The 16,379-nt window shown below is 34.5% G+C and overlaps 1 protein-coding gene across 1 annotated transcript; it reads left to right on the top strand.

The window, feature by feature from the left end:
• The first annotated feature begins 953 nt into the window (after positions 1 to 953).
• LOC109083222 (TNF receptor-associated factor 4-like) lies at positions 954 to 12,414 on the top strand. The gene is made up of 7 exons (XM_042711146.1): positions 954 to 1,289; positions 4,170 to 4,221; positions 5,876 to 5,980; positions 9,149 to 9,310; positions 9,572 to 9,733; positions 9,820 to 9,975; positions 11,678 to 12,414. The coding sequence occupies exons 1-7, from the start codon at positions 1,147 to 1,149 to the stop codon at positions 12,335 to 12,337; spliced, it is 1,440 nt and encodes a 479-aa protein (XP_042567080.1). The 5' UTR covers positions 954 to 1,146; the 3' UTR covers positions 12,338 to 12,414.
• Positions 12,415 to 16,379: the final 3,965 nt, after the last annotated feature.

Here is a 16,379-nt window from a genome sequence, read left to right on the forward strand (position 1 = left end):
AACGTCTAGCCTACATTTGCACACTCTGGTAAAACAAGAATCGGTACTTATGATGTCATGTAAATAACCCGCTATAAGGGTATTTTCAACTATGCATATAGCAAATCAACAGCAAATTTGGTAAATGAATACATCTCAGACACGTTTTTCATACCTTTTCAATTGTGAGAGCCATTGGGAGGTGTTGCGGTATCAAATTTCAATATTAACACAGAGGGTGCTATGCTAACACTGTAAAACAGGTGGATGGGGGAGGAGGAAAGAGACACTTAATACCTGGTATTCATCATTGACTTGCTGTCATTGATTTTAAGCATAACATCAGAAAACTGTTTAAATTCAAATTAAATTGTGACTAAATATTCAGGGTTATTATTGGCAATTAAAATTAAAACCATAAAAAATGTTTGTTACTTAAAATAAACATTAACTAAAATAAATATTTGTAAAAAAAATCAGCTAGTTGCCAAAATTTCTCATTTTCATACTAAAATAACTAAAACGGCAATAAAAATAATAAAAAACTATATAGACATCATTTATTTAAATATTTATTTAAAAAAGGATAAAACTTTAACATTAAAATGAAAATGTAAACTAAAATAATAAAGTAATAAAAAAAAATTCAAAAAAAAAAAAGTTAAAAAAAAAATAGTTGTCAAGGCAACATTTCTCATTTTGCACTTGATGTAAGGCCTACTAAAATAACTGAAATTAAACTTAATAAAACTAGGCCTATATAAAAATGAAAAAAATAAAAATAAACAGAAAATGTACACATAAAAACTAATTTTAAATATTTATGTATGATTAATTAAGTATAATTGATTGTATATTAATGATGGTAAGGTAACACTGCCCACGCTGCAGTATTAGGTGGAGGCTGCTGCTGCTGCTGCTGCTGCTGGCTCCTCCTCTCGCTGCTGTGGGCGGTCTTGAGTGCAGACGTACACACATGAGTAAACATTTCCCTGTGCTGTACCTTACTGAAGACGGAAATGTCATGAGAGATCGATTGTTGTTTAGTGTTGGATCGATAAATGAGCTATTAATAGCGTTCTACATCTTTGCATTAAGAATATTTATTAAGTTTTATTCCAGCAGTTTATCAGTTGACAGTCTGAAGTTGATATCTTCAAAGGCATTATGCCTGGTTTAGATTTAAAGTTTCTGGAGAGACCGAGGAGGAGCTTTTATTGTCCTCTGTGTGAAAAGCCGATGCGGGACCCCGTGCAGGTGTCCACCTGCGGACACAGATTCTGCGACACCTGCCTGCAGGAGTATCTCAGGTAAAGCTGACTCTTGACCTGCATCTGAAGGATCAAAGCGAGGTCAAACTGACTGACTGATTGCATGCATTCTAATGGAAATTTATGCAGATTTTTTTTTTATCTCGCACGTCGTAGTTCTTAACGTGCATCTCTAAAAAAACACTTAAACACATAATATATAATTAAAGTATCTGGGTCACTAACAAATTATGAAAGGAAAAGAGATAAAAGAGACATTAAAACACGTTCAAAGTTCTAAATGTATTATAATTATTTCATATTAATATGAATATTTCAAAATGTCAAGAAAAAGCGACACAATGTAGGCTATCTCTTACATATTTAATACTTGAGTGTTACTATACTGTAGGTGCAAGTCATTGTTCAAGTGAGTAATTCTTATAATAACATTTCAAACATTTTTCTAATTACTACCGTTTTCCGCATAAAAAGAATACTTTTATTCAGCAAGTGACATATATAATGTTACAAAAGGTTTCTGTTTCTTTTAAACTTTCGATTTATCAAGGAATCCTGAATCACGGATTTCAGTAAAATCTTAAGCAGCACTGCTTTCAACATTGATAATAAGTTTCTTGAGCAGCAGCAGATCAGCATGTTAGAATAATTTCAGGATCATGTGACACTCAAGTCTGATACTGTAATGAAGCTTTGTTGTCACATACGTTTTAAAATATTTTAAAATACAAAACTGTTATTTTAAATTGTAATATATATATATATTAAACAAACAATAAGAGACAAAAAAACGTTTTTAAGTGACAAAAAAACATTTAAAAAAATAAATCATGAAAATCATGAAGTTTTCTTCCATCTAGAAGTTTCCTCTTCCATCAGTTATTCCATCTAAAATCTAACAACCCTTTGAATTAAAAAAGAAATACATAAATTTACTACACATTAATATTGGGGGTAGGTGTGAGGAGGACTTGCTAACAGTCTTGAGGGTTTACAGAGGTAGGATTTACGGTTTTATATACTACAATGAGTTGAATTTTTACAAATACAATCTTTAGACAGATCACATTGATAGATCATTTTAGTTTATTAATTTTTTTAATCATTTTAGTCAAAGAAGAGGTGCGCTCTGATCATTGTCTATGTGGAAAGTATCACTTAAAAATAATTGCTCTCATGACAGAGCAGTAATAAATAAACACCAAACAGGCCAAGCAAGATGTCAGAGTGACACAAATTACCTCAGGCTACAGACTCGTAGTGCATTCTGTCTCTATAGGTTTTACATGGTAATGTTTACAAAACATAACACGTTTTTCTATTTTACATTTTATGTAAATGTAAAAATATTATTACATAATCAAAATACTATCTTCTGAACTTCTTCTTCTTCTTCTTCTTTTAATAGATTTTTTTAGATATTTAGAAGGGTTGTGATCCTCGTTTAAAATGGATTTAATATGAAAAGAAAGTATGCAGTGAGTCAGTTTATTTGGTAGTATTACTCAACTGCAGAGTTTTGGGTTATGACCCATTCTTAGCATTCCAAGCCTTGTCTTCTCAGTCTCATAGTCATAACATAGAGTTGTGTTGCTCACAGGTGTAATGAGTGAAACAATCACATTCATTGTCCTGTGTTATCCTCTGGATGTTATCATAATGATTGATAGTCTTGTCCTTTCACATTCTATCAGACATGCTTTTCAATTAGAGTATTAATTTAAACAAAAGACTAATTTACATGTACATCTGTGGATTGGATTGCTGTAAGGCAATGCATGCAATGATTTAAAATGTGACCGTCAGCAGGTATTTAGAGTGAGAATGACGCTCTCTCTGTCACCTTAAAGTGATATTGTTAGGAACATAATATAGTTCACACAGGATGTTTTTCACGTAATATAGCATGTGTCTGCCTGAAGGGCATGATGCACCTACTTTTTCAGGGGCGTCATTTGCAGTTCTGACTCATTCAGTGATGACAAGATAAGACATGACCAAACAGAGACAAAATAAAAAAAATAAGATAAGACTTTTTAAAACATTTTCATATATATATATATATATATATATATAATATATATATATATATATCTATATATATATATATATATATATATATATATAATTACAGCAATTATTTATGTCCATAGGAAAAAGTCATAATTTTTGATGACAGAATTAAAGCAAATTATTAATTTTTTACCCAATTACCAAATTTCATTGTCCAAAATAGAGATTATTTAAAATACATAAAAATGCATTCAAAATCCACTTGTTGAAAAAACGAGGGGGCACATGCATGAAACTTCTGATCGGCCTTAAAAATGCCGCAATCACATTTTACATCTTCTTATGAAGCTCCCTGGGACTTTTGGGAAAATTCCCCATTGGATTTCGAAATGATGACATGCTTCTGTGTCACACGTTATGGAAAGATCATGTTTTGTTGGTTGTACTGCTTCCCCATACAATGTATGCTAGTGGACGTCACCATGCCAGATGGATGATTCACTCATATTCTCCTGAAGGCCCTTCGTCAATTTGTGGTGTGGGAGGTGATTCTGAAGTTCCTGTCAAATCAATTCGGCTGTGATTCATTTAGGCTTTATAACATCATAAAGGCATCAATCTGTGACGGCTGTGAACTGCTTTTCAACCCACCACATACTGTATAATGTAAAAACTAATCGAATACACATGAAATTCTAACACAAAAGCATAGATACGTAAATTCATCATCTAAAACAAAAATAAAATGCTCTAGTAATAGACAGCCAGCTTTTAATTTTAAACACATATTAAACAGAGCTAAACCACATTTACCGTTGTGACTCTTCCCAAAATATGCAACATAGCTTTCAGAATGTATGTGAATCTGACTTTGTCACAGTTTTTTCTTCTGTTAAATTTTAATAGTGAAGGTGTGTTCAAGTGCCCAGAGGACCAACTGCCACTGGATTATGCCAAAGTAAGTGCACCATCATAACACTATAGTTTTTAAAGGTCTTCTGACTTCATCCAAAGGATGATCATTCTTCTGATATTTTATCCTAAATTATAGAACAGTGGTTCTCAACTCCATTTGTGGGAACCCACCTTTATTTAAATTAAACATAGAAATTTGACTTATTTTTAATTCTTACACAGGCCAGTCCTGAATATATTAATAACCATTGGATACAATGGTTAGTTTCTTTCCTTAAATTTGATTGGCTAAGCATTGTTTGCAAGAATGCTGATGCACAATCCAACAACACTGGGATTTACATTGATTCATTGTTACGCCAGTAGTAACATGAGTAAGTCACTGACTATGCTTACATGTGCACCAATAATGCAATTAACTCCAATTATGAGAGTAAGGACTTAATCGCAGTAAGATGACAAGCAAACCTCTTCACTCCCATTTACATGCAATTTTCATTCCTCTGATTATTCGTTAATAAATGTGTTTTTTTCTGTCATTATTCACATGCTCCAATGCACAGCACAAATGGTTTTAATCTACTTGATACCAAAGCAAAAATAAACTTTTCTGTGCATGTATTGGATAGTTATTGAACGTCGAAATGTTACAGCAATGCCGCAACAACTGGGGTTGCCTATGCTGCCATCATCTTCTTCACACCATTTCTAGATGAAGATAAGAAGCAGAGATTGTTGGCAGTGGAAGCACACCTATGTTCCCAGGGTCCTGTGTTCCCCAGATTGATATGGCACATAAGGAACACATGAAAAAGTGTTCTGTGTTCCCCAGTTTAATGCACTGTTAACACACATTAAATAAACTTTCTAGGAAAAGGTCGGGACTCATTTTCCCTAACCCTAACCCTTACCTAAAACAGGATAAAATTTCATGTAAGTTCAACAGAACAACACAGAAAGAGACTCCTTAATTAATTTACTTGATGCTGAACTTGATGAACTTGATATTGAGAAGATAGACTTTGTTAAGGACTGTAATAAAATCATTTGGAAAGTTGTTAGAGAAGTAGATGTTCAGTGCATCTGGCTTAGTTATTGAAGATAACCTCTGAGTGATTAGAACATATTTTATAACCTGGTAACATAGTCAGGTGTTTCTTACAGTATGTGCCATATAAACCTGGGGAACATAGTATCCTGGGAACATAGTCAAGTGATTGGTGGGAAAAATTGTCATGGAGTTCATTTATTCATATGAGCTTAATCGCATCAGTTTGATTGAAGTATTGTGTTTACATGAGATAAAGTTTAATCGCAAAAAAATTGCCTAAATCTCATAATCGCATTTAGAGAACATGTAAACAGTCATTGAATCATTCATTCAAGTGATTTTTGAAGCAAAACTAATTCATTCAGATTAATTTGGCTTCGACATTTGGAAGTGTTTTCTCTGACAGAGCAAAAATAGACCATATTGACAATATTGTGTCTAAAATATGTTACTTATTATTAATATCTTGTTTATTGAATTATTGTATAAAAGCAATATCTCGTGCCCAGTTTTGCTAGTAATCACAGCTGTGCTGAACAACAGCAATCTTCCTCATGTTTTATTTATTGCTTACGTCCATGCTTTTCAAATGTTCTTATATGTTCTGTTCTAATAAATAGTCATACATTTGTAATTCTGAATGCAGATTTTTCCAGATGTGAAGCTGGAACAGCAGATTCTTTCCTTGCCCATCCGCTGCATCCACAGTGAGGAGGGCTGTCGCTGGACTGCACAGAACAAGCTCCTACAGGTGAACAAATGGCACACAAACACAAATCTCAGTCGTATTTGTACATATTTCCACATACATCTTTATAGGGTTGAATACATTGCTTTATGGCTCCTGATAGTAGGCTATTGTACATTACCGTATCTATTCAGATGTATAAAAAAAATGTGTATGTACACTACAGTATGTACAAATACCAACATTTTACACCACTACTACAATGTTTGGGGTTAGTATGATTTGTTTATTTTGAAAGAAACTGATTCTTTTATTCAGCAAGGACACATTAAATTGATCAAAAGTTTTATACCTCCTGAAGTCTCTTAAAAGTGTTCACATTTTAGATGCTGTTCATACATTGGTAGGCTATTGTATGTTACCCCACCTATTCTAATGTACAAAAATATATGTGTACACTACAGTTATGTACAAATATCAACAATATACACTACCATTCAAATGTTTGTTTGTTGATGTTTCTTTTTTTTTAAGTCTCTTTTATTCAGCAAGGACACATTAAATTGATCAAAAGTGACAGTAAGTTATTCAAAATGTTGTAAAAAAAAAAAAAAAAAATATATATATATATATAATTATATATATATATATATATATATATATATATATTATACAAAATAGATTTGTTTAAATGTTGTGCATATTAAAATGATTTCTGAAGAAATATATAACGTGGCTGGAGTAATGGCTGCTGAAATTTAGCTTTGCCATTGATTGACTGATTGATTAAGTTAAGCAAAATATATATATATATCATACACATACATAGAAAATAGAACAGTTTATCTCACATATGTATCCATACATAAACCTTACACATAATAACTACACACACAGATATGTACACACACACACACACACACACACACACACACACACATATATATATATATAGATATATACATATATACGTATATATATATATATATAAACATATATATGTATATGTGTATATATATATATATATATATATATATATATATATAGACACACATGCATAACACACATACACACATATATACACATTACAATTATGATACACATATCCACACACATATTTACTCATATAATACTTGCTCAAAAGGGAGTGGAAAGAAGTAGAACTTATTTGCTCCCTCCCCCATGCCATTGTCTGTTACTAATTATTTATGTGCTATTATAATATTTATGTGTTATTATAATATTTATTTAATACCCAATTACAATAGGACTGTCTCAATAATCACAATAATACAATGTAATAATCCTCATTATCATAAACATTCTAATATGTCCTGGTATTTATAATAATCATGTAATATATAAAATATAACCATATCCTTTTATATTGTTAAATCACAGTTTTATAGTAACAATAGAAATAACAATAATAATAATGACAATGACAATGATTGTAAGATTAATCTCTACTACCATCACAATAACAATACATCAATACCAGAACTGTGACTTAATTAATAGTGCAATTTTGTTGTAAATTACAATATTGTGGTCATGTACTGTATTTATCAGCTCATGTCAATATCATTATTATTATTTGCTCAGCTATGTAATTGTATCCCATTCTGTTGTAATTATATTACCATTTATAGTATCAATATTAATAGTAAGAACAATTATGATCATCCCTACTACGGTTTTTATACAATAACTATCACCCCATAATCACAATCCTGAGAACACCAAGATCCCTCCTTCAGCCTTGTATTTTGTTAACACCATTTCTTTGTAATCTTGATTTAAATAGGTAAATATTTGGGCATTGCTTGAGCTGTGTCTCCAAACCATACTAAAGTTTGACCCACACACATACACACACAAACTTTTCCTAGTGGTTCTCACCACCTGGACTTTAAGGTTCCCACATCCCCTCAGATTATAGCCCCCATCTCTTCCTGTAAAGAACTTTTGAATATTGCCCCGTAGTTCATTTTTGTTGACTTTGTACAAGAGTTGTTCAGTATAAAAATCAACTAAATCAAAAAGTTTTAAAAGTCTGGATTGCAGAAATAACATATTTGTGTGATTAAAATATCACACCTTACGTAAGATTCTTACTGCACGTTTTTGAAGTATGAAGAGGGGATGTATACAATAAGTTAAGCAGGGCAAAACTAATGAACAATACAATATATACAATGCATTATATTCCAGGACATATTTAACTTATTAGTATTATAGAGATACTTTTGGATACTTTACCTTGTATGTATCTGATGTGTAATTTCCAGCTTAATTTACTGTCAATAGTTATTCCTAAGAATTTATTTTCTGACACATTTTCTATTGCAACACCATCTATATTTATTAATACTTCTGAGATTTCTTTATAATTACCAAACATTATTACTTTAGTTTTATTTAAATTCAGGGATCATTTATTAACATCCATCCATGTTTTTAGTTTTACTCATTTTTTATTTACTCTTATAAGTGTATTATAATTATTGCTAAAACAGAATATATTAGTGTCATCAGCAAATAATATCAGTTTCAAAAATTTAGATACATGGAATATGTCATTCATATATAAAAAAAATGTACTTAGGACCCAATACTGATCCTTGAGGGACCCCACAAGCAATGCCCAGACTCTGTGACATAAACCCGCCCAACTTCACAAACTGTTGTCTTTCAGTTAAATAACTTTTGATCCAGTCCAAAGCCACTCCCCTAGCCATATATTTCCAGTTTATTGAGTAAGACTGAATGAGTGATTGTATCATAGGCTTTCTTAAAATCAATAAATATTTCAACTGCATACTTTTTTCTGTCTAGGATGTTTGTGATTTCTTTCACAGCTTCAATTATGGCCATTGATGTTGACCTCTTTGCTCTAAAACCATACTGACTTCCATTTATTATATCATATTTATCTCTAATTTTTTCCAATCTTTCATTAAAATAATTTATCTAAATTTTTTGAAAATTGAGGTAGACAGGTCTATAGTTTGTGAAGATGTGTTTGTTTCCATTTTTATACATTTCTCACAGGAGCATTTTAATATTGAACTGGTGGGAAAAAAATTAATTGTAATAATATTTACCAGTATTAATGTTGATTTAACTCTATTTCTGATTAGGTAAATGCAGCCTTAGTAATCATCTTCTTACAAAAACATTTAAAACCCAAATCTCACTCTCTCACTGGGTTTCTCACTGCTCCTCCAGGCCCATTTGTCCGTGTGTGAGTTTAACGTGGTGTCGTGTCCAAATCGCTGCTCCGTGAAGCTGCTGCGTCGTGATCTGCCAGAGCACCTGCAGCATGACTGCGCAAAGAGAAAACTACAGTGTGACCACTGTGGTGACGAGTTCACTGGGGAGGCATATGAGGTCGGACACATGCATTTCTTGCATTCATGCATTGTTTTGTTATAATAATAAGTCCCTTCTGATACTTTAACAAAAACATCATTTAAGTTTAGTAATATTTGTAATTTAGCAGTGGTAATACATTAATATAAAGATAAACCATTTTTTTTTTATCAGGCTTCTGTTAATTTTTCTTGTATTTTGATGGTTTCAAGTATGCACTACAGCTATGACACAGGCAATCATGTTTAATATTTTATGTCCCTCTCTGTCCTCATTTAGGATCACCAAAGTGATTGTCCAGAAGAGAGTGTGTACTGTGAGAATAAATGTGGTGCTCGTATGGTGCGGAGACTGTTGGCCCAGCACTCTGTGTCTGAGTGTCCCAAACGCAAACTGCCCTGCAGATACTGCAGAAAGGAGTTCCTCTATGACACTATTCAGGTCAGTGGACTATATGCTGCCATCCAACATTTATGTATTTATTTTATGGTAAAAGGAGTGCATTCATAGGTGTTTTATATTCATAGCATCATCAGCAGCAGTGTCCACGCTTCCCTATGCAGTGCCCTAACAGGTGCGGCACACCAGGAATCACTCGAGAGACTTTAATGGCACATGTAAAGGAAGGATGCAGCACTGCTGTGGTGCTTTGCCCATTTAAGGAGGCTGGCTGCAAACATAGGGTATGATCTCTACAGTTATGCATATAGACAGTAAAGCACTGTGATGAATAGTGACACAATGTATGCATGTCATTGCGTTAGATCGCATGATAACACTGGTGGTATTTAGGGGTATTTCTTTTAAAAGAAAGACAGCACAAGCACCACTTTTCAATAGGGATGCACCAATATTAAAATTTTCTCCAACACAAGATGTTTAAATTTGATACTATTTTGTAGGGGTGTAACAATATATTGTGTCACAATATATTGCAATACAAAAATGCAAGAATGTGTATTGTGGATGGTGACAATTTATATAATGTATATTTTCAAACAAAATGACTAATTTATTTTTTTAATTAAAAAATTAAATATTGAAACTATTTTTTTTTTTTTTTGCTTTTTTTTACCATTTTAATTTAACATCAAATATGGTAAACCCAGATGGTCACACATTTGAGTTTTTATGTTTATTAATTATTCTTAATTAATTATTATTTTAGTAATTTTATTATAATAGAATTAGATAACATATCACATTGACATTCTGCCACATTGTAAGCCTTATGTATCATGATTTCTGGTAGTGGCAGGTTTGGTACTATCTCCCAATTATTAATTTTTGAACTTTATTAAACAGTTATATATAGGTTATATATATATATATATATATATATTATATATATATATATATATATATATATATATATGTATATATATGTATATATATGTATGTATGTATGTGTATTTAACATACATATTATTAAGAGCTCAGGCTTCCAAAAAAGCTAAGTTCGTATAAAAGAAATTCATATATCTGGTTGGATTGGTTCGTGGCCTATTAACAAAGATTTTTAACAATCATTGCACTCTATAGATAAAAAAAAAAGGTAACCAAAAAAAACCTACACTTTTTAAAAATAGGACATGAATATCAGTGTTATGGAGTGAACGAGATGAGAGACATGTGGATCCATCTGCATAGCTTAATTAATGTTAGTGGTCATAAGCAGTATCAATAATCGAATAAACACAGGCAAGAATCTATACAAAGGGAATCAATCAAGACAATACTATAACTAAACTATGAGCACTAGAATTGGCTCTGTAACATTGCTATCACTGAAGTACAGGTGCTGGTCATATAATTAGAATATCATCAAAAAGTTGATTTATTTCACTAATTTTCAGTTGGCCTTTAAATTTCTAAAAATCCTTTCTTTGTATTGGTCTTAAGTAATATTCTAATTTTCTGAGATACTGAATTTGGGATTTTCCTTAGTTGTCAGTTATAATGAACAAAATTAAAAGAAATAAACATTTGAAATATATCAGTCTGTGTGTAATGAATGAATATACTGTAATATACAAGTTTCACTTTTTGAATGGAATTAGTGAAATAAATCAACTTTTTGATGATATTCTAATTATATGACCAGCACCTGTAAGATGTTTGGATGTGTTCAGCTTATAAAGGGTTCCTGATGATGGGGAACATTTGTGGGTGTGTGATTGATTCTGGGTGAAGTGTATTGTGGGAAATAGAGACCAGGGTAACATATGACAGTCTTTGCAGTGCGAAAGTCCATGTAGTGCGTGGCGACCTCTGGTGGTGAGTGGGCAGAATGGCAAGGCACAGATACTATGTGACAATCAGAATATCCAGCAAAGTATCATAACCTTTTCTTTTATGACATCTTTCTGTCTGTTCCACTCATAGTGCCCCAAGACTGCAGTGGGACGACACCTTGAGGAGGCCACGCACACCCACCTCTCTCTTCTCGGAGGTCTGGTAAATCGCCAGAGGCTGGAGCTCAGGGAACTCCGGCGTGCAGTGGAGGAACTCTCTGGAAGTCGAGATGGAACACTGCTGTGGAAGCTCACGGACTTCAGCCAACGGCTACAGGAAGCTAATAGGCAGACTTCTGGGAGTGTGGAATTGTTTAGTCCCGCCTTCTATTCCCATAACTATGGTTACCATCTGCAAGTGTGCGCCTTTCCCAATGGGAACGGCAGTGGCGAGGGCTCTCACTTGTCAATCTACATTCGTGTTCTACCAGGAGAGTATGACGGGCTGCTAGAGTGGCCTTTCCCTTACCGCGTTTCCTTCTCGCTCTTGGATCAGAGTGACCCGGCGCTCATCAAACCTCAGCACGTCACAGAGACCTTCAGCTCAGATCCCACCTGGAAGAACTTCCAGAGACCACGGCCTGGAGCTCTGGGAAGTGTTCGTGAGGGCTGTCTGGATGAGAGCATGCTGGGCTTCGGCTACCCAAAGTTCATCTCTCATGAGGAGATGAAGAAAAGGAACTATATCAGAGGCAACACTATTTTCATTAAAGCCTCCATAGATGTTGTCCAGAAGATACTGAACTCTTGAGTTCTGAAATAAATGTTAAATAATGTGAAAAATATTCACTTCTGGCCCTTTTTGCTTATATTCGGAATAAAGACATATAATGTTTTTGTTAATATAATCAGGGCTTTTCTACAAATTAAGGATATTAAGATACTGAGAAGAATAAGAAATACAAATTCATTTGTGATTTGCGTGTATTTTTCTGTAATGTTTTTTTTTCTTCAAATAATTCAACATGACATTAAAAATTGCTAGTGGCTCTCCTTTTTTATATATATAAAACTATGTGAATTTTCATGTTCTGTGTGTATAGTGCTTGCTTAGCCTTAAAAATATCACTGTAAAAACATATCAAATGCACCACCCAGTAGTTCCACTGAAAATGACATGCTCTTCAAACGATCCAAGATTTAAAGGAGACATCCGATGCAGATAGATAAAGCTTTAAACATGACTACATCACAGAATCACAGTTTAAAGGCATGAGATTGACTGTTCATTAATATCACACTTTCATGCACACCCGATCCATAAACTTAGCATCAAAGCCTGAGTTTGCCAAACAAAGCTGAATTGGATTGGTTTGGTTTTTGTCCACTCAAAACTAAACCTGTAACTGTGTTTGTTCAGCCACCATCATAGTAACAAGCCTCTGTTTGCTTGATCAGATAGATCAAATCTAGTAGCTGGGACATATGTGTTTTAAAGGTTAGGCACCACTAACTAGTGGTTCCCTTTCAGTCTGTCACTCTTGACATCAACCCCGGTGACCGAAGAATTGGGATATCGGTTCGATAGACCAATCTACTTTCAGTGTAAACTAAACGAGCCAATGCACATTTTGGCATGCAATTATTGCATCGTGAGTATAGTAAGGCAGCAGGTGCAATGCATACCAGCTTTTCGCTTTGGAGCTGAGCGACAGTATCATTCTGCTCAACTGTGTCTATTCGTGAACTACGAGGTTTATTATATTCACGCTGTGATCAGCAGCAGCTGGATGCAATAATTGCATGCCAATGTGCATTGGCCCGTTTAGTTTACACTCGAAGTAGATTGGTCTATCGAAGCAATATCCCAATTCATCTGTCACCGACGTGATGTCTCCGTTCCCTCCTTCAGGGAACGAGGGTTACCATACGTAACCGAGACTTTTAGTTAATGTATACCTGGCTCAAACTTACATAGTTAGAAATGTGCACTACAGTTGTGTGTGCCTGTAACAGAAATTATATCCTGTTGCAAGCTGACAGAGATGGAAAAACAAATAATCCCCAGCAACCGCGTAGTGGTTTTAAACGCTGTGTTCAGAAAGGCCAGCCCTAAACTATGGTTATGCTGATTCAGTGCAACAAACCACAGGAAACGTGCAAATATATCTATCTCATTTGTGTCAACCTAACAAACCCGTGTGTTGTTTTCACTCCCAACCGTTGTGTTTTTCCTCCCAAACCACATGAAATAATTAACTGAAGAGTAAGTCTAGCTTATGTAAAATACATTTTATCACTTAAAACGTTAAAGCTTGGCTATATCCTCATAACAACGCTTTTTTTTCTGCTGCTGCTGTTTTGCTTTGACTCAAAATGCATATTTTCATGCTGGCTTTGATTATATGTTTAATACTACACTCCTTGCACCATATACACAACATCAAACATTATGTTGTATGGTTGAATTAGTGCACTAAGTGCTGGGTTGGGTCAAGGGCATCCAGTGTAAAAACTGTGGCAAATGACTGTACAGATAATTCAGGAGCAGCTGAAGGGGAAGAGAGTATTCTTTTAGGAACTGAATTTTCATTTTAATTTTCTTCTGCTGAACACAAAAGAAGATATTTTAAAGAATGTAGGTAACCAAATGGTTGCTGGTCCCCATTGACTTCCATTGTATTTTTCTTCATACTATGGAAGTCAATGGGGACTAACAACTATTTAACAAGTGTAGTTGTGTGTTTTTAAGTGCAAAAAGACTAGTCAAATGCTATGAGAGCTGTTTGCAGTCCATTTTTGAAGACTGCAGGGCTTGCAAAAATCGCTAGCCCACTTCCTAGGGCTATTGTGTCTTCCAGTCGGGTTACCAAAATGTATCACCGCTGTTTATCATTTTATAAGACTTTTTGCTTTTATGAAAACTTGTACCTGAACTGTAAATCATGTCATTTTATGGTTTAATATGTTACTATAAACATTGCCCAACCCCACTCATATGGTATTAGTTTTATTTGTGCAGGTCTTAAAAAGGGTCAAAAAAACTTACATTTCTGCAGATACCCTGTAAATTTTGAAGCTCAATATCTCAAAATTACTCGGAATGCAGATAGAAACTTATAATTCCAAAGGGAAGATTTGTGTTTTGAAAAATGTTTTTGACTTATATCCAATTTTCTATATATACATAAAAAGGTATTTTTTATGTGGGCTAGTTAAATTTATTTTGGCCTATCAAAATCTGAAGAGTGCCTACCGGAAGGGCTACCAGGGCAGAGTTGTAGACTCGAGTCACATGACTCGCCACTTGACTTGTTTTGGACTCAAGTCTCAAATTTGAGAACTTACGACTTGACTCAAAATAATCATAGAAGACTTGCGACTCGACTTAGACTTTGACAGCAATGACCCGAGATTTGACATGAGCCCTGTGACTTGTAAAGTCTTTATGGCCTACCTTCTAAAATCAAAAAAACAGAGCTGTGATAGGCTAGTTAAGGCTATTAAGCGTATGATCACACTGCGTGGCTTTTGGCACTAAGACAAAGTGGGGCTCACCTAGTGAGCGCTTGTCAGTTTTTTCAGCCACATAATGTTTTAGGCTATTTAACGTTTCAGACATTTAAATTAGCCTACACATCATAACTATAAACCATTTATAATAGTAATAATAATATAGTCATAATAACAATATTATTATACACCGATGTATATGTGTCAGACTCTGTTCTATGTTTTGTGTGTGTTTTGCTCCTCATGTGTTTCCTATGCCTATATTTGTTTAGTTTCCTGTTCCTGTCCCTATTGTGTTAATTTGACTCCAGGTGTTCCCCATTTATTTCTATTGATCCCAGGTGTGTCTCATCTTCCTATTATCCTGTTCTGTGTATAAATAGTGTTCGCTGTGTTTAGTCTAGCGTCCGGTATTGTTGATGTCAACTCCTTGTGCTATGTGTGGTTCCCCGTGATATCAATAAATTCTTTGGTTTTGTACTCCTGGTCTCCCGGTCTCCTTGTTGCTCACTCTGTGTTCCCACACAGTAGCAAATCATGACAGAATACCGGACCAAAACACGATGACTATGGCTGAAGAAAGGCTTTGGTGTCTGCGGCAGGGTGGTCGGGAATTGAAGAGGTATGTGGAGGAGCTCCTAGAGCTTTCCAACCAGATGAGCTGGGTCAACTCTGTACTCGGTGTCTGTTTTCGGCTTATGATGATGTAATCAGCTGCTATCTTCCCACTAGTATTTTTTCCCTGATCGAGCTGATTAATCATTTCCTTTATTTAAATGGAGTTAATCTGGAGGTAGAAAAAATTCTGAACGATCCTCATCCAGTCCCTCCCGAAAACCACTGTGCCTCACCAGTTCACCCTTCGCTAGGAACCCCCACATACCCAGCCAAATGTTCCGACTACCCATCTCCTCTCAGCATCATCACTGTCCTCAGCCCAGAAACACTGGCAGTTCCCGAGTCAAGTCAGCCGGCAGTTTCTGAGTCAAGCTCATTGGCCTTTCATATGTCAAGCCCGCAGGATGTTAATGTGGCAAGCTGCCAGCCCCAAAGTTCACTCCAGTGCCTGCTCCTCATAAGCACCTTCCATAGCGCCCTTAAGTGCCCACTCCTCCAGCGTACCCTCCAGTGTCGACCCAGGCCCCAGAATTCGAACCAGTTCAACTGTGATCATTATGAATTAGTTTGAGCCACAAAATACATCGACTTACATATGTTTGAGAATCTAAATTTGGCGTGAACAATTTTGCATGCCTCATTTGAATGGTAACTCGTCAACTCGACATATTTACTTATGACCAAAAAAGTTGGGACACTGTACAAATTGTGAATCAAAAAAC

The sequence above is a fragment of the Cyprinus carpio genome, chromosome A21 (genome assembly GCF_018340385.1).
Source record: "Cyprinus carpio isolate SPL01 chromosome A21, ASM1834038v1, whole genome shotgun sequence".
NCBI lineage: Eukaryota > Metazoa > Chordata > Actinopteri > Cypriniformes > Cyprinidae > Cyprinus > Cyprinus carpio.

Bases quoted from the DNA above. Each gene is read 5' to 3' on its own strand.
- LOC109083222 (XM_042711146.1), top strand. From the start codon at position 1,147: ATGCCTGGTTTAGATTTAAAGTTTCTGGAGAGACCGAGGAGGAGCTTT. The intron at 1,290-4,169 runs GTAAAGCTGACT...AAATTTTAATAG, and splicing joins TGCCTGCAGGAGTATCTCAG to TGAAGGTGTGTTCAAGTGCC. The intron at 9,734-9,819 runs GTCAGTGGACTA...TTATATTCATAG, and splicing joins TCCTCTATGACACTATTCAG to CATCATCAGCAGCAGTGTCC.